At 42.4% G+C, this 19,883-nt stretch overlaps 1 protein-coding gene across 1 annotated transcript; it reads right to left on the reverse strand.

Annotated features, from left to right (window-relative positions):
* Positions 1-13,021: 13,021 nt before the first annotated feature.
* On the reverse strand, positions 13,022-14,455 carry LOC101774526. Its single transcript, XM_004955694.1, has one exon. It carries the CDS (start codon positions 14,453-14,455, stop codon positions 13,022-13,024), a length of 1,434 nt encoding a protein of 477 aa, XP_004955751.1.
* Positions 14,456-19,883: the final 5,428 nt, after the last annotated feature.

Genomic DNA, 19,883 nt, shown 5'->3' on the forward strand with positions numbered 1-19,883 from the left:
CTTTTGCAGCACCTGGCATGGGGATCTTTTTATCCCAATTGGTAATACCAACGGGGATAAAAGGGGGTCTTTAGTCCCGGTTGAGTGACCTGGGATAAAAGACCCCCCTTGTCTCGATTGGTTTACCCCGGATGAATTTTCGGAAGATTTGCACCCTACCAACCGAGACTAATACCAAGTTCTCTATCATTGTTTATAAACTTAACATGCTCATGTGAAGGCTTCTTGGACAAGGGGGGAAATTTAGTAGTAGTAATGGCGAATAGTATCAGCTTTATTGTTTATGCTGGTATTACTGTGGTGGCCTTCATGGTTTCTGCATTTTGTTTGAGGGTCTGTTTCTCTTAATTTTGTTTGCTTGATCGTTGCTGTGAACTGTGAAGTCCATAACTGGTTTTAGTAGTGGTAATTTGTTTCATCTTCTAACCCCGTTTAACTTTTTACTTAGTTGTGATTTGCCAATATTCAGGTTTTCTGCATTTTATTTGAGGGTTTGTTTCTCTTAATTTGGTTCGCTTGTTCGTTAATTGATGTGAACTGTTAAGTTCATAATTTAATCTTAGCAGTGGTAATTTATTTCATCTTCTAACCCCCGTATAACTTTTTACAGTTGTGATTTGCCAATATACTATTTCAGATAGTAGTAACGGATGAATGCATTGAAGAACAATGAGTTTATGAATGTGGTGTATTACAATATGATATAAACCTATGTAACAAATACTTTTACTTTTCTAGCGATGTACCATTCTAAGAATTAGGTAGATGCAGTTGTGAATTTATTTTTTTGTTGCACATGTTATGGACATTTAAATTTAGGATGGGTTGCTGTGTCAGGGAGGTTCCTGGAATCCATTCAAGGGGCAAAAAGAAAATGTCTCCAGCAGGAGAGAAACCAAGAATGCACTTTTAAGTTCAGTCACAAGCATAGTGCCTGTCGTTAACCTTGTACATTCATTAGCATATGGATGATTATCTGTGTTGGACAAAGGCCGATGTTTTTTGTCCTTTTTTTGCAGTGAGGGGGTTTCTCAAGTGTGTCTGTTAACTCGTGGAGCTGGGGATAATAAGTTAGTGTTGTACTGTTGTTTAGCTGTTTGATACACATGAGACATCTCAGCTATCATCTTGAGTTCATCATGTCAACGATAGTAGTATGATTTATTCTACAAGAGATATGTCGGGGGACGGTGAGTCTGGCTATGCATGGTGAAGCTTCTTCCTCAGTGTTGGAGGCTGACAGCTTAGCAGCAGGGCACGGGGTTTCAGCACACCAAGATCCTCAACCATCCGTGTCTACCCGTCCGAGTTGGGGTCAAGTGCCCTGGTAGGGAATACACTCCACTTCATGTTTCAGATTGGACACCAGAATCCTGAAGCTATGATTTGGCCATGGGGCAAATGTCTGCCATTCATCTACCACCTACTAGAAGCTGATGTGTTCATATATGACTAAGAAATACAGCGAGCTGGGATTCGCCACGGTAAGCGAGTTCAAACGGTTGCTTAATTTGGTCAATGGATGCTGGTCGTGACAAATAAAGTTGTGGGATGTGTTCAAACTTCGAAGTGCGCTCAAGACGCTTCTGCCCATCAATGGCCGCTTAGACTTACCTGATGTGGCGGTTAGATTTGTGGATGGCACATAAATCATTTTCTTATTCACCAAAGTCGTACTTCACTGTTGATCTAGATACAATACAGATGGGTTTGGAAGGTAGGTCAGGTGAAGGCAGTGGCTTCTATGTAAATTCCCCCCTCACGAGCTTGATTTCAGTTTGTAAAATGAAAAATTTTACCATCCTATATGTCCTCAACAATGAGTCTTTGATAGGACATCTATAAAATTCCTATCTTTTTTATGGGCCATCCTTGAAAAAGGCGCGCGCATACGAATTTATTCATGTAATATCCATGTTTAAGATGGACCAGAAGAGAAAAGTCATTACCAACATGAGCTTCTACACTGTTGATATAGCTCTGCGTGGCTATCTCTAACCTTGTACATTCGGGAGATGTGGTTGTTCATTATCACCTGATAACATAGAAATATTGATGATACCTTGTTAATCAAGGAGATATATCTCTGTGGAGTTCAAGTCCTTTTGTCTTGATGATTTTATGCAAGTGTGGTCAATAGCGTGGAGCTGTTTGATTCATCAAGCAGCTGATGTTGCTTTGAAAAATTGTGTATTTATGCAGTTTTGGGAGCAGCCTCGACGTGTGATGCAATGAATGGGTGCCTCGAACGGTTGATAAACTTGGTGCTTGTGTGCAGGCTTCTCAGTCAGTGGGAAATTGTGTAGTGGCACTGGAAATTAAAATAGCATGGCCTTCTTTGTTTGACAGCCCTTTAGCATCCCTGAGATTAATGTTCGACTTAGTATGTTGACTTCTTTGCTCAAGGGATCCTACCTCATTAACTCTTTTTAGGTTGATAATCGGTATCAAGTTTTATTATGTTTGTCTAAAAGCTGGTAAACCCTGCTTGACCCTATTCCATTTTTACTCCAAAACTTGAAATGAAAATCTAGAATGGATAAGGTTCCCTCCGAGGGGTGGAAAGTGGTACCCAGATATCCGAATTATTCGATATTTGTATTCGCCAAAACATAAATATGGATATCCATACCCACATCCGATTTTATTAATGTGGTAGCTAAACTGAATGTATTCGAATTCATTTTTCATGATTCAAATTCGTATTCAAAATAAATGTGGAAATGGATGGAATATATGATCTTATCCATTTTGTATAGAATAAACACCTCTTTAAACCATAATATAAATATATTATTTTCATTTCATTTGAAACTGATATATTTAGTGATGTTAATTACTTGTAAATGTTTTATTTAATTTATTATTAATTAAAATATTTATATGCCTTTAATTATTTATTATTGTAAAATATTTTACATGCTTTTATTTATTTGAAATGTTTTTGTAAAGTATTTTTCATGAGTGATCTTTGTAGATATGTGTTATATTAGATCCATTGTCACACTTGGTTTTGAAAAAAAGAAGTGGTACCTATATGTAAGCTAGGATCAAATTTCATATGTATAGTGACATCATCAGTGAATAACTGTAACAATATCCCGTAAAGAAATATAAATAATGACTTACAAGCTTAATATTGGAAATGAAAAGACAATCGACAGGGGGTTGCGTACGTCTAGCATCATCTTCAGTAACTTCATACACCTTCTTCTTCTAAGCAGCAGTCAGCAAGGATGAGTACACTTATAGTTGGTACTCAACAAGGCTACAAGAAATAACCAGAATAATAATTTAAGTCCATCATTAAGTTTATTAATCATGTGAGGGTCCAGACCGTTGTTCACCGTGAGCATGGCTGATATATCAGTTTTACACTCTGCAGAGGTTGCACACTTTCACCACAAGTTGCGTAAAAGTTCAGAAGAATTTTGGACCCAACCATGCTGTGCAAAAGTTGGCACTTATCACACTATCAAGGTGTGACTGCATGGGACGCTACGAGACCTTTACAAAGATTCCCTGGTAAGTAGTAACCCGCTAAGGTTTTAGGTCGAAATAAAAGCATAAACCCCTCTCAAGGCTGTGAAGCTACCATAGTGCAGATCAGCCTGAGGGCCGGGCTATACCCCATTAACGCCTCCCCTCTTGTCCTTTCGGTAAGATTACCCCATACTAGAGTCTCAAATTAATTAGCCAAGACCAGAGCCATGTAGTTCTTATGGTTGCACCATTTTTCTGGGTGGTCGCTCCATGTTCCAATTAATTCATGGTATTCTTGTAAATAAGCATAGACAGAAGGATGGTTAGGGACACTTTCCTTTCTCCAAAGAAAAGTTGCTCTTACTGCTCTTCAACTCTCGCTCTTTTGAAACTCTCAATCTTCAAAGCTTTCGACGAGCAGTCCTTCTACTCAAAGCAATCATCAGCACTAGCATACGAAGCAAACAAACAAGTACAACTAATAACAATACACAAATCAAAGAAGAGCTTTAAAAGAACATACGAAGGATAGGGCTCGATTCTAAGATCACGAAGACGCTTGAAACACTAAGAATGATACTAGCATTGAAAACACACATATATCGGGGAAACTTTGATCGTAAAGGAAAAGACAAGAGCTATATGCTGCATTTAACTTTAATTAGAAAACATATGTAAAGGATACTTTTAGAAAATACCCTAAGTTAGAATTAATTTAAATTATATTTGTATCTGAAAAGCTAATGTAAAACCTAGTCAACTTTTATTTATAAATATTCATGTATAAATTAGACTATTTAAACATTTAACTTTGGAAAATAAACTATATAAACTATATGCAATAACACGTAATCAATATCTTTATATGTCGCATTGAACTAGACAAGTTATAATTAGGAACTCATTATGTTCAGATTAATCATATTAACAAATATTTAGAAAAACTGATGTGTAAATCTAATTAGCTTTTAATTAGAAAAGTTGAGTGAATAAGTATTATTTAGAATTAATACCATACTTATTCTCAAAAACACGAAAACATGGCGAAACAACGTTGCTAGACTATAGCTGACGATTTTAGAGGATTAACGCAACATGAACCGATTAAAATGAAGCTTTGGTTGAGAAGGTACACTATCAAAAGATTTAGGTTTATAAAGAAAAGAACTATGTGCTTCATACATTTTAAATTTAGAAATTAATGTGATTAATGACTATTTGAGTACCTTTTCTTAATAAAGTTTAATTAGGGTTTACATATCGATATTTCATGGTTAATATTAATTTGACTAATCCTATTTAACTGAGTTTTCTAAATAAAATCTGATTTGATTTATACCTCACTTTTGTAAATAAATTAATACCTATTAAGCTTGTTTTCTAATAAAATCTAATTAGAGCCAGACTTCTGTTTCATAATAAATGTTCAATTGATTAATGTTTATTGAATTTGATTTCTAAATATAAGTTACATAGGTTATAACTCGAGTTTTCATAATTAAATGTTAATTTGGCCAATTATAGATATAACTGTGTTTTCAAATTATAATTTGGTTAGTTCAACACGAATCATCAATTTTTGGGCTTAGATGTTCCCACGTATGTTATTTTTCCAAATTAAATGTTCAAAGTGGTATAAACTATACATGAACATTTGTATTTAAAATTTGACTAAGCTTTACTTTGTGTTTTCAAAATATAAATATAATGTGAGTTAATTCTAACATTGGATATTTTATGTTGAGATGAAACTAACGCAGCAAGAGCGAGCATAAACGGATACAAAACGCGAGATCTATGGTCATCTAAAAGATTCTAGGGATCTATTCGTGATTAACTGTATACTCCAGGGGCTAGTAGAGAAGAAACTCTAGACTCAGTGAATAGTCACTGCAAATAGATGAATCCTTGAGGTTAGATCGGCAAAAGGATAGGGCTAGGGATCGACTGCAAGGATCTAAAAGGTTTAGGGGGTTCATGAGAAACATGCAAGACACAAGAACTAATCTAATCATTACAGGATCTTCCAGAGACCAAATCGCAAAAGCTTGGCTTCTAATGGCCATGGCGAATGGTGGTTCTAGAGGATCAAATCGCCATCCGGGCTACGATAGGCTCGGGCAGGTGGCGCATTGGAGAGAGGAGGTCGAGGGAAACTCGTGGATATGCTCATCGGCAGCGGGGGTGGACGGAGCCGTCGGGGATTTGGATGGCGGCAGCGGAATCTCGGCCTTCTCGCGGGGGTGATTCATCGATGATGGGCGGTGGAGGAGCTGTGGCTCGGCGTCGTGAATATCATCACGGTGTCCGTTTGCTCCATCTAACGGCGGTGTGACGGAATTGAGCACGGAAGACGGCCGACGACGCTCTACTTGGCGGACGGCTCAGGTGGCAGTGGTGCTACGCATGCGAGGCAGGGCGGCAGGCGAGGGGAGGGGCTCGGCCTACTATTTATAGGGTGCGAGGGTGTGCCTCCGCAGGAAGCTAGGCCTAGATGGGCTTTGGTTGGGTCGAAGCGGGATGGAGAGGGTCGAGCCCACAAGCTCAGCCCAAAAAGATAGGATAGGTTTCCTTTTCTTTTTATTTCGAGAAATAATTTCCCGTGTAAAGAAAAATCCAGAGAATTCTAGATAATTCATTTAAACTACGAAAGATACTCTAAAAATACCAAAAATTCTAGGAAAATCCTAGAGATAGTTTGGGACACGAGGAGTCCAAATAAAATATTTAGAGATCATGAAAAACATTATAGAGCTTTCTAATAAATAGATTTAGCTCTAGAGAAATGAGAATAATTGCTAGAAAAATCTGGAAAATTCTTAGTAGAACCTGGTCATCGTCCAAACCCATTTTAAAACCTTTGCATTCATGAAACACTAAGATGCATTGGCATGATTGCAACACACAAAGAACAGCCTTATTTAATTTAGAAAGACAATCAATTGTTTTTCCTATACTAAATTTCCTTTCAAGAAAATAAATGTTGGAAAATAGTAAAATTATGAGAAAATCATTGTTTAATGGTTATTTCTATTCACATTTCCAGGGTGTGACATCCATACTTGTATATTTTATGATTAATTCATTTGTTCAAAACCATCCATAAAATGAATAGATTCTTATCAAGTAGATATCCGAATGCACATTTGAATTCGAATTATTTGTCTGGCCTCTTTCATTCCCAAATCCTCAATTGCCTGGCACCTGATAATGCAATTGGAAGAAATGGGCACCTGTAATAGTATGAAATTGGAACAAATATTCAATTCCAAATCCTCAATTGCCAAGCATGGTGGCACCTACACATGCAATTGGATCGGATTGGCACCTGGACTCCTTGCTACACGTGCTTGAGCGGTTGAGCCCGTGCGGCATATGCTGCGCCACAGCATCAGGCGGAAGCGAACTGTGCCAAACAGCAGCAGAGCAGCCGCCGGACAGCAGCGGAGCGCGGCGCACAGCAGAGCGGTAGCGAAGGAAAATAGAAGGGGCAAGGCTCAAGCGCGGCGGAGGGGCCTCGCTGGTGTTTCAGGCGGCGGCGGCATCACACTACGGGAAAGCTAGAAATTGCCGAGTGTTTTTTTTGGCCGAGTGTTTTTTCTCGAGCACTCGGCAAACAAGCTCTTCGCCGAGTGTCAAGCTAAAAACACTCGGCAAATAAAAAACACTCGGCAAATCGGGGCTTTGCCGAGTGTCAAATAAAAAACACTCGGCAAACCACCCTCTTTGCCGAGTGTCAAAAAAAACACTCGGCAAAGAGGGGAGTTTGCCAAGTGTCAAAAAAGACACTCGGCAAAGAGGGGGGTTTGCCTAGTGTTTTTTTTTTTGACACTCGGCAAAAAAATAATTTTTTCCCTCTTTTCACCACGAAATTTTTTCTATTCCCCACATACAACATGTGGTACTCCATGTTAAAATTTGGTATATTTTTGGATTTATTTGCTATATTTATTTAATTAATTGCATTTCAAGGAAATTTTTGGTATAAGTCAAATTTGAACTGCAAGTGATTCAAATTATGGAACAAAATGAGTAGAAAAATGATATTCATATTATTTGGCCCAATTTGAGACCTGACCCATGAAATGAAAAGAAATTTCGAACATCTTGTTCAAGAAACACGACCATGAACGTGTGGCAGTAGTATTTTTAAATTGTAAAAAAAACAAGCAAAGTCTGAAAATCATGAGATTTGTCATGATATGATGATATAATACGTGGAGGCTATGGAAAAAATTGAGAAGATTTTGCACATTTCATCATGTACAATGATTACAAACCGAAGCATCTCAGAAGAAGAATAGTAATTTTGAGAAGATTCGATAAGATTTAGAGTCGAAGTGACGGTCGAGTTTGGTTTGACTACAAAACTTTTTGTATAGTCAATAGAGAACATGTATTGATTCGTGTGAAAATTTGGTATTTTTTTGAAACTGTTGGATATTTTCTAAATTTTTTTAAAAAAAATTTGTCGAGTGTCCTATGGTGGACACTCGGCAAATAAACCGTTTACCGAGTGTCCACATAGGACACTCGGCAAACAGACGGCCCACCACAAAACAACCCCCCCCGGCCCCCTCCCCCCACTCTCCTCTCTTCCCCTAGCCTCTTCCCCGCACGCCGCACGCCTCCTGCCTCCTGCCACCGCCGTCGCCGCCGCCGCACGCCTCCTGCCGCCGCCGCCGCCGCATGCGCCTCGAGGCCGGATCCGGCGGGCCCCCTCCCCTCTCCTCTCCTCCGGCGGGCCCCTCCCTTCCCTCCCCTCCGCCGCGCCGCCCCTCGAGGCCGGATCCGGCGGAGGCCATGGTGGGCGGGGGGTGTGGTGGCCCCTCGGGGCCGGATCCGGCGGTGGCCGGCCGCCACTCCTTCCTTCGACCCCGCCGCCAGCGCCGCCCGGCGCCCTCGGCCCCGCCGCCCGCCGCCCGGCGCCCCCGACCCCGGATCCGCCGCCGCCCGATGCCCCCGGCCCCGGATCCGCCGCCGCCCGGCCCCTCCACCGGATCTGCTTCATGGCGTGGTGGCGGGAAGCAGTGGCGGTGGCTGGCGGCGGTGTGGATGGTGGCGGCGGCGGCGGAGCAGGTGGCGGCGGCGGCGGCGGAGCAGGATGAGCTGGTTTGGAACATGATTTTTTTTTATTTTTTTCAATAATTGTTCGCCGAGTGTTTTCTGGGCACTCGGCAAAGTATTTGCCGGGTGCCCGACACAAAACACTCGGCGAACCAGTGTTTGCCGTCAAGATTTTTGCCGTGTGTCGTTTGCCGAGTGTTACACTCGGCAAACGCTTTGCCGAGTGTTTTTGGGGCTCACTCGGCATCTTTCCTGTTTCCCGTAGTGTCACTGGGCAGAGCGAGGAGTGTCACTCGGTTCAACGAGGAGATAATGCAAAGGGGCAAAATGGTCATTTCAGTAGGGCTGTGAAATAAAAAGAATAAGACAAGGAAGTGAAATATGAAAAGGGGCGTATGGAAAGAATTCGTAGTCGGAGGGTTATATTTTGAAAAGCATGCGAACTGAGGGTTAAAAGAAGTGAGGTTTGCGAATTCAGTGTCAAGGATCGAAATTTCTCAAGAAAATTGGCCTTTGAATACTGCATCACAGTTCATAAGTGCCATGTTACTCCGGCCTAATTTTGGATTGGCTCAACATCTTGTGCCTTGGAAATTCTCACCGCATAATTAGAGACCTGCTAAACTTGTTATCATATCTCCTATGGATAATCTGGTCACTATCCAAATTACACCTGTGTATATTTGTGCCTTGAAATCACATTGCTTTGGGAAAAGATCACTGAACACCATTGAATCGAAGTCACGGCCACAGGCAAAACCACAAGGAAGGAGAAATTTGCTGGCGTCACAATCAAAGAACAGCATTTCATCAGCTGCATTGAGGCATTGAAAATCAGGCCTTTTGAGCACAGGGAAATCACAGGTGGAATTGTGGAAACATAAATCGGCATTCCTGGGATTTTCCTACAACACATCATATATTCACAGCTCTGATGCTCTGACAGATCAATATTGGCTTCTTTGCCTGACGCTGACGGGCTATATAAATCCACCCAACGGCAGGCCTTCCCTCCCAAACTCTTCTTCTGGTTCTTCCCCCGCCGGTCTCCTCCCCGCCGCCCATCCCCTCGCCGCCGCAGCCCACTAGCCCTGGAACACGCCCAATCCAAGATTCCGCCCAATCGCGCCGCCCTCTCGCCCAAGATTCCCCTCGCCGCCGCCGCCGTACGCCGCTCCGAAGTGCCGCTCCCGTCCCTGAACTCCGACGTCCCGCAACGGTTCTTGGCTCGGCCAAGAGCCGAGAAGGCCGCGCCGTCCACCTCCGCGCTCTCCCACCTCTCGCCGCCGCCTTCCGCCGCCCTGAAGTGCCGCTCCGAGCTCCGGCAAGCCGCGACGGGCAAGAACCGAGCCAAGGGCCCAAGAACCATCCAGTGGCCGCGCCGACCACCGCCCCGCTCTCCCACCTCCGGGCGCCGCCGTCCGCTGCTCTAAGTGCCGCTCCGAACTCCGACAAGCCGACCACCCGCCCGCTCTCCCACCTCTCGCCGCCGCCGCCCGCCGCTCTGAAGTGCCGCTCCGAACTCCGACAAGCCGCAACCGCAACGGTTCTTTCGTCGGCCAAGAACCAACCGGAGCCGCGCGATGAAGAACAAGGGCGGAAGGAGGAGGTGCGGGTCCCCTCGGCTGCCGCAGAGCAACGGGGGGGAAGAAGCGCCCGTGCGGGGCCAGGGCGAGATGGCCGCGCCAGCGCGGCGGGCTCGCTTCGCCGCCGTGATCGAGATGCTGCGGCGCTTCTGGGCGCGGCTGCGGGGCATCCAGATGCCCGGCTCCTTCTTGATACGGCGACGCAGCGTCAGCGGCGAGGCCGCCGAGTTGCCGCCTGCAGTGAAGAAGGTGCCCGGGGGTCGTCGTCGTCGTCGTCGTTATCGTCGTCCTCGTCGTCGTCAGAATCAAGCGGAGGAGCCGTCACGGGAGCCGGAGAAGAAGCCACCACCCCCTCTGCTGGTATGGTTTTTTTTTAGTTTTTTCCCATCTTCTTCTTGTCCAAGAATGATTGCAATCTGCTTATTGCAAAGTAGTAATGAACATTGCAATCTAGATGCAGTCCCCCTCTGGTACATTGATCTCGAACCTTATGATTGCAGCGATGATGTTTTTTTCTCTCTCTGTTTTCTGCTATCTGATGCAGTAGATATGATTTTTTTGGAGTTTCCCCCATCTTCCTTTTTGTCCCACGATGACTGTAATCTGCTTATTGCAAATTAGTAATGAAAATTGTGTTCTAGATGGTGGACGACCTGCCAGTTCCAGAGGAGCAAAAATTGCAGTACAAGGAGTACTGCAGAGCAAGAGCGGGTTACCCTGAGAACGTCACATTTTGTCACATCTGTTTTTTTGACAAGTTGAAATACGATGGTGGCAAATTTCCTGATAGCAAAGTGAGTCAGTGAGACATAAACATCTATTCGTAAGCAGTTTAGTTTATTTTCTACTCCCTTCGTTCCGTCATTCTAATTTTCTTGAGAGTCAAACCATTTTATGTTTGACCAAAATTATAGAAAGGATCACAAAGGTCTATGGCACCGAATAGATATACTATGAAAATATATTTAATGAAAAAACTAATAATATTTATTTGGTATCATGAATGTTAGTACTTCATTGTATAAATTTGATCAAACTTAAAATGCTTTAACTCTCCAAGAAAGTTGAGTAATACTTTAGGCTAACACTGATGTGCAAATGCAGTCGTTTCTTCACTATTCAAAACATGAAGGCAGCCATCTTTGTTGCCCATGGAACGAATGCCTGGTTAGAGTAAGCACACACAGGGAGCGGCAATTGCATATCCACTTTTGCCACGTTGAGCCTGCAGGTGATTTATCATTCCACAAAATGCCACTGAATTTTTGCGATCTTCTGTGTTCTTTTTTTTTAAGTAAATGGTCTTCTGTGTTCTGATATTTTCATTTTAGGTTGGTGGGATTACTGAAGAATTGATGAAGAGTTGCTGATCATAAAGCAAAGGACAACAACTGTCAGATCCTGTAAAGAAGAGCGAGCAGGAATTCTAGATAACTGCCTGGCAAAGATGCTGTGACATATTCTGATGTCGTCTTCGGTTTTAGTCCTAAGGCCCATTGTAGGATGAGTTGCTTAAGTCCTTGAATTTGTTGGCAATATGAGCAGGACCCTATCCCTGGTCCTATGTAACAAACTAATGTCTTGTCTCCTGGAGTTGAATATGCTGTCCTTTTTTTTAGTGGTCAACTCCAATTTTCGTATTTTATACTATGTTGATATGGTGCATCTTATTTGGTATATGTTTAAGGACAAAGGCTTTTGTCCCTGCTTTATTGATAGCAAATTTGTTTTATCAGAATTATCAGCTGAGACCATTCACTAGTGGATCACTGGAACAGCGGGGGAAAATATTTCCATTTCATCAATCAAGCACAAGCAGGATAATTTATGTATAAAGGACAATACTAAAACATAATTCTCCTTGATAATCTGATATCAAGACTTCAATGCAATCTTGGCCAACAAATATCTAACAAAAGTACCACGGAGTAATCACGAGAGAGCAACTGAACTGAGATTGATCTCATCCAGCTGAATAACTAAGTCATGCACCACAGCAGGAATAAGAAACTGAAATCAATATTCCTCAAGCAACAGTAACAGTAAGGTTAGTTTAAGGGAGAAATCAAGTTCGCCCCGTACAAGGGACGGCGCCCCACACCCACATATAGGCACGCAAACCCTTGACATCAACCTGGACTAAATACACTCAAAAAGGTTTGACCCAAGCAGAATATACAAGGTAAAAACCTGACCAAAAGACAAAGGTGCAGTTAGGCAGGCAGGCTGACTCTGAACAGACTCAGGTAACTAAAAGACCAACAAAGCTTGGCCAGGAAATTCATGCATGGAAACAATAACATAATCCAGCAAGAATGCGGCTAACAGATGACCCTGAAAATGAGCCAGCTGTCTCCTCCATGTTAAGAGCTATATAGCAAATCTCAACACGTTTCAGCTTCTTCTCTTCTTTCTTCCTGACCAAAAGAGCATCTAAACTAAGCTTTCGACAACAATCCAACACTACAAATATAAATATTTTACCATTCTGCCTGTCATATTTTTCATCAACAGGAAATGCACCAAACTGCAAATTAGGACACTAAAGAGAATCACCAGCAGACTTACTTGAAACAACACAGGAATTTCCAGCATTATAATTTGAGGAGACATGGGCTCATTCTCCTCCCCTTGGTCAGGTACTTGAGTTCTGCACATCAACTTTCCGTGCAGCAACGATGATTTGTCTTAATCAATAACATCTGCTTGGAATAAAAAACTGATGAAGTGAATACGATTTTCCCCTTTAAAAATATTTATACAGATGTGTTCCCCCATAGAACATATAATACAATTTTCATATCTCACATACAGCTTTTGCATTCCATAAAAATTAACAATACAAAATAATCTCCTAAATCTTAAAATCTGAATATAAAATAGTCCTATTTGCTGAATGCTAAGTTCATCTTTGTAAGATTGGGTGTTATCCATGTGGGACAAGGCCAGTTAGACCAAATATGAGACACAATTTTCTTCCTGCTGCTATTTTCCAGGTCGATAACTCCAATATCACGATGAACATTCTTTAATGCCACAGGCGGTTCACTGCGGTCATCAGTGTAGTAAGCATGATTTTCCTTCAATTGAGGGTGTTCATCAGCACTAAGACAAAGTGAATTGTTGTGCCCAAGAAATAAAATATGATTAGACAATCTCTTTGTTTCCACAAGCGCACTTGCTTTCAAGTCCACTTCATATATTGTGACTTTTGTGGTGCGGAAAAAAGGCCAATGCATTGCAGGGCCATCCTCTGGAACATCACCATCAGCATCCTTATACTGAGGAACCCCAAAAGATCTCCAAACTTGCAGCAGATCGCCCCATGGAGCCCAAATAATGTACCAGCTCTTCCAGGCATATGGGTATCTATCAATCTTGTTCATAATTACCTTCATCGTCACAGTGGAGGCAGTGAGATCAAAGGCATCGATTTCTCCAAGTGCCGTCAATGCATACAGTAGACCAGCCTTGTACATGCAATCCCTATATTGTGTATTTTGTGGCAGCCAGGTCCACTTATCATCTCCTAATCTTGCAAAAGAAAGCTGAAACCGTGGATGGTGGATGAGCACAACAAAGAAGCTTCGGGTGCAATGATCTGGAAACACGAATGCCTTGAAATAGAGTTCTTCGCGCAGCTTGTCGAGAGCAAATATCTCCGGTCCCTCGTCCATTTCTCTACAGTAGTATGATAACTTGTACTTGCGGATGATACCTGAACCATCAGTGATGGGTTTCACCTGCTCGATGGTGATAACTGACGGAAGAGCAACCTGTTCACCGGTGATGGGATTGACAAGGTGCAGTTCAGACCTCTCATCTGCTGTAATCAACCAGCCATTGGAGGATCCGATCAGAAGCCTACGGCGGATGGGTGGCTCTGGTAGAGTTAACTTGTAGGTCCTATTTTCCACGAGGCTGTATAGACATGCAACATTCTCACCAGCAGATCTAGAAGTGTAAAGCAGGCATGGCGTCTGGGACTTTTTGTACGTCCCCAGGTTGCGCAGGCATGTGTAGGCGGAATGCCAGGATGAGCAGACAGAGCCTGCTCGTATAAGGTCAGGGATCTCAAGGGTGGCAAAGATATCCATCAGCAATTCCTGCGGCAGCTCCTGCAATGTGCCAATCGCAGTCTCCAGTTCCATCAGTGGCGGATGAAAATGCTTGTCTTTGCTGAATTTCTTCATCAAACTGACTAGGAGACCAAGCAGCTTAGGCAAAATTCTGAAGATTAGACTCCACAAATATTTTGGTCCAAGAGCTACTACATCAAACAGGTTGTTCATTGTCGCAGCTCTGGTAAAGGCCGCCATTGAAGCAGATCAGCAAACTTGACTCTTGGAAGGTGAACTGCTTTTTGCAGGAATACTTGCAAAGCTGCAATCTTGGACGGAGCAAGCAGACCCTGGTTGCCTTTATACACCGGCGGAGGCCACCTTCCCAGATTCCTGATCCGAGTACGTGATGGGAATCCGAGTACGAAAACAACACCTGGGACTTGAACTTGCTGATCACCGAAAACAAGAAATCAGACTTCAACTCAAATCTGATGCTGTGTTTCCAGAAAGTGCTTTCTCCTTCCCCTAATCTCAATCGGATTCATCCAGAAAAGAATTCCTTCGACTCTCAGTCAATCGGATCCGACACCAATTCAGCATAGACAGAGCAGGGCGTACTAACTAACCGGCCAGCGGCACCGAAGTCCGATGAGGGGATTTGGTCGGGGAGGCGCACCACGGCCGGCGGTTGAATCGATGGAGATGGCGAGTCGTGGTGAGCTGGGGTGTCGTCGACGCTGTCCTCGTCTGCGACGGCGTCGGAGCAAGAATGCGGCGGTGGCGGCGGCACGCCCACGTCAACGAGCGACACGGGAGTGCGGGTGGTGGCGGCAGGGCCGTCCCTGGGCCTGTGCAGGTTACAGCTGCCTCAAATTTAGGCCGAGTACCTTGTTCCGGCCCAGTTTACAGGCACCCTGATTCATCATCGCAGCCCAGTTTCTCCCACAGCACGACCTAGCGATAAGCACCTCGAACGCCAAAGAAAAGGCAACAGCAGTATGACATATATATTATGGGCTTCGTTTCGGCCCCGGTGGTACCGTGCGGAAGTTTCTTGCAAGCAAACAGCCCAACAGCAGAGGAAACGTCAAGCCCAGTGATTTGATCGAATCAGGACAATCAACTCGCATTCCTTTTGTTTTCGCTCATTTCGATTTCCCCTTTTTTTCACTTTATCACGTGTTCACAGTGCCATAGTTACGCGTAAGATTAGTCCAAAAATTCGATTGAAACCCAAACAAAAATCACTCGGTTGAGTTATAGTCACTCCCGTTTATGAAACAGGTGAGGCTAACGGTCTGCTGGGACGGTGGGTCCACTGGCTTTACATAATGGGTCGGCTTACTGCCCCGCATGCCCCAACCGGTGTGATCCAGTGATTTTTTTTATATATAATTTTTACAATTTTTCAGAAATAAATAGTCGAACCAAAAAATTGCAGAAATAGACCTATCTCGCCGCTCCGCCGTCTCAACCGGCGGTAAGAGAATCTACTGGCGAGTGAAATAGGGGTAGCTCCCCTGCACCCGCTACGTCAACACGGAATCCCGCTTTACCGCCGTCCCATCCGGCAGGCCGCACACAGATTCCAATGGCGTGGGGGATGAGGCTGTTCCGCCGTTCGAGCCGGCAGTAGCAGGCTCCACCGTTTGAACCGGCGGAAGTGGGAAAGCTACCACCAGTTCAATTGACGGTAGCTCCCCAGTGCCTTTAAAACACGCGGTGCGGCCGCCTCGAGCGCACACCCAACCATTCGGTCCACCCCCCCTCGCGCTCAGAGCAGGAGAGCGAGCCAGCACGAGAGAAGAGGAAGGGAGGGAGAGAGAAGAAGGAAGGGAGGGAGGAGAAGGGAAAGAAAGGAAGGGAGGGAGGAGGGGAGGGGAGGGGAGGGGAGATTGAAGCTCCCGTTGCTCGCTTTGTTAGAGGTATTTTTTCTAATCACCTAATTTAGGTTAGCTCGTAGTAGATAGATCTAGTAGTTAGTTTAGTGGATTTGGTAGCTTAGTTAGTCTAGTGGATTTGAGACATAGAAAAATATCGCTCGGTTAGTTTAGTGGATTTAGCTTAGGTATTTAGTTGACATTAAAATTAGTTTGTTGATTTATGTAGATTAATTTCAGATGAATATTATTTGCAATGCTAGGGTTATATTATGTATAGGTATTCAGAATGTAGTTGTTTCATGGGTAGTTGGAATTATTAGATTTAGTTAGAATTATTGTTCTTGTCATCTATATTGACCCGTTGTTTACGGTTAGACTGATTTAGTAATATTTAGTAATTTTCTATGGTAGTATCATGTATATTGACAGGATAAAATGAAATGAATTAGTTCGTAATTTTGGATAACTCTAAAATGGTTATTACTGTCGATGATAGAGTTAGATGTTTGTACCATATATTGTAATGTAGGTGTCATTGGACTTAACTAATTTAAGTTCTTGAGAGTAATTTCCACTATTCGTGTCGTGTATATTGGTAGGCATGTCGGAAAGTTTATTTTTCCAAGTGTTCTATGGTTGGGGGAGGTTAGATATGGTCTAGAAGTGGTAGTTTTGTCTGAATTTCAGTCGTTCTGCAAGAATTTACCAAGAGCAAGAGAGAAGACTTGGAGTTCAATATGCAAGTAGCTTTATAAGGCTTTCGATCTTGATAGAGATCAAGTGAATCTGTCTGTTAGGGCTGTAGTAAGGTAACGGCCTGACATAAACTTTTGGGAGCTGATCCTGTTTGAAGGAACCCAGAACTACTGGGCTCATGTAAATAGTTGCACGAACCACGGTTTACTACTCATATTGTATGTTCAAGTGTTCACGAAGGTTGGGTCTAGCAGTCAGATGGAAGAACAAGTGGGAGGTGTTGCCGCTGGCGATTGCCTTTGTGGAGAAGGAGTCTGGAGATAGTTGGTATTGGTTCTTGAAGAGGGTGAAGCAGATGATTGTGAAGGATGTGGAGGGTGTTTGTCTAATTCATGATCGGTAGAAAGGCATTCTACAAGCAATCGAAGACCTACGGAATGGTAGTGTGGAGCATTTCAGGGTGCCAATATGGCCGGACATGAAGAGTAGGTGGTGCATGAGGCATACGGGGGCAAACTTTCATAGTCAATAGGGAGGGAGGGAGGGAGGAGAGGAGGGGATGTGAGGGGAGGGGAGTAGGGTGGAGATTGAAGCCCGGATCTTCGCTTCATTTGAGGTAGTATTACTAATCCCCTAGTTTAGCTTAACTCGTAGTTGGTAGATGTAATAGTTGATGTAGCAGCTATACAAATGGTGTAGTGTTAATTAGTAGATGAAATCTAGGTGTTCATATGAGACATAGAAAAATATAGGTTAGTCAGTATAGTGGATTTAGCTTAGGTTTTTGTGTTATAGTAAAATTAATTTATTGATTTATTTAGATAAATTTAACATGAATATTATACACAATGCAAGAGTTCTATTTTGTCTAGGTATTCAGCATGTAGGTGTTTTAGGGGTTTGTTGAAATTATTACATTTAGTTACAATTTTTGTTCATATCGTGCATATCTTTATATATGTTTTTGGAATGCAGGGGTGTTTAGGGTTAGTTAAATTTAGTAATATTTAGTAATGGTCTCTGTTAATGTCGTGTGAATCTTCCTATGTGTCTTGTGAATCTTCCTTGCTAGCCCCTGAAGTTCACGGTTAATCACGATTAGGTCCTTGGAACCTTGTTTAATCCATAGATTACATGTTTTAGCTCCGTTTTAATCCGTTCAAGTTGCGTTAGGTTCATGATATCATAAATTATACGATAGTGGTGAGTTTTTCATCATGCATGTCTTTAAAAATAAATTTAATATTAATTTAATTAATGCCTATCTGAATGCCTTTTCTTAATGAGAATTTAAGTAGGGTTTACATCAATTTTTCATAATCAATATTAAGTTGACCAATACTATTTAATTGGGTTTTCTAAATAAAAATTGATTAGATTCTATCTGGATTTTCACGAACTAAGATTTAATTGGTTAATTCTTATTTATAACTAGCTTTTCTAAATAAAAGATATCTAGTGTTATACATCGGTTTTCATAAATAAAGATAATATGCTTAATAATATTATAAATGCCCTTTTCCATATTAACATGTTTAGTTGAACCCGAAATACAAAGTTATTCAATTATGTCTTATACATGCTCTGAGTTTCTAAAGTTAATTGTTAAATTGGCATAACTTGTACTTTAATTTTTACAAATAAAATATGATTTAGTTTATCACGTTTTTAATGATTAAATATATAAATTGCTTAATTCCAAATAGGGTATTTCTCTAAAATAACCTATGTGCATGTTTTATTTAATTAAAATGGATCAAGCATATAGTATTTTTATTTGTTTAATAAATCAAACCTCTCGATAGTTTTGCCTTATCGACCATAGTTCCGTTATCAGCGTTTCATGTGTTTGCGTGATTCTAGAATCGAGCCCTATCCTTTATTACATTCTTTTAAATCTTTTATTTGATTGGTGTATTGTTCTTAGTTGTACTTGTTTGTTTGTTTGTTTGTATGTTTGTGCCGGTGATTGCATCGAGTAGAAGGATCGCTATTCAAAAAATTTGAAGATTAAAAGTTTCAAGAGAGCAAGAGTTGAAGAGCAGTAAGAGTAACTTTTCTTTGGAGAAAGGCAAGTGTCCCTAACCATCCTTCTATCTATGCTTATTTTACAAGAATACCATGTATTACTTGGAACATGGAGAACCACCTAGGAAAATTGTGCAATCACAAGACTATATGGCTCTGGTCTTGTCTAATTAATTAGAGACTGTAGTTTAGGGTAAGCTTACCGAAATGGCAAGAGGGGGGGGGACTGAGTCATTGTATAGCCTGGTCCTCTTGGAAAGTGACCTTTGCTAAGACACTATGCCTATTAGGGAGGTTTATGCGTGCTAGACACCGACATCTTAGCGGGTTACCTCTTATTAGGGAATCTTTATAAAGGCCTTGTAGCGTCCCTATGTAATCACACCTTGGTAGTGTGATAAGTGCCTACTTTTGAAAAGCATGGTTGGGTCCAAAGTTCTTCTGAATTTTTACACAACTTGTGGTGAAAGTGTACAACCTCTGCAGAGTGTAAAACTGATATATCAGCTGTGCTCACGGTCAAGAGTGGCCTAGACCCTCACATGATTAATAAACTTGAAGATGGACTTAAATCATTATTCTGGTTATTTCTTGTGGCTTTGCGGAGTACCAACCATAAGTGTACTCACCCTTGCTTACTACTGCTTAGATGAGGAAGGTGTGTAAAGTTTTCTGAAGATGATGCTGAGTTCTAGGTGTATGCAGTCCCCAGTCGATTGCCTGTGAAGTTTGGAGCCTCCGTTTCCAGGGTTAAGGTATATATCTCTGTCAGACTCGTAAGTCTTTATTTATATTCCTTTACGTGATACTGTTGATGTTATTCACTAATGATATCACTATATGTATAAAACTAGATCATGTCATACATATAGGTAGCACTTGGTTTTGTTTTAAAATCGGGTGTGACACCTCCCCTCACGCATCAGCCCCTTCTCTCTTACCCCAGACTTACCCCTTCCCCACACGTAATTATTCGCTCATCCACCTCATCCGGCCTCTCACCCGTGCCTCTCTCTCTTCTTCTCCCCGTCGAATCCCCTCTCTCCCCTACACAAATCGATCCCCTTGCCGCCCCT

Source organism: Setaria italica, chromosome II (genome assembly GCF_000263155.2).
Source record: "Setaria italica strain Yugu1 chromosome II, Setaria_italica_v2.0, whole genome shotgun sequence".
Lineage (NCBI taxonomy): Eukaryota > Viridiplantae > Streptophyta > Magnoliopsida > Poales > Poaceae > Setaria > Setaria italica.

Excerpts from the sequence above, each read along its gene's own strand:
- LOC101774526 (XM_004955694.1), bottom strand. The coding sequence starts at position 14,455 with ATGGCGGCCTTTACCAGAGCTGCGACAATGAACAACCTGTTTGATGTA.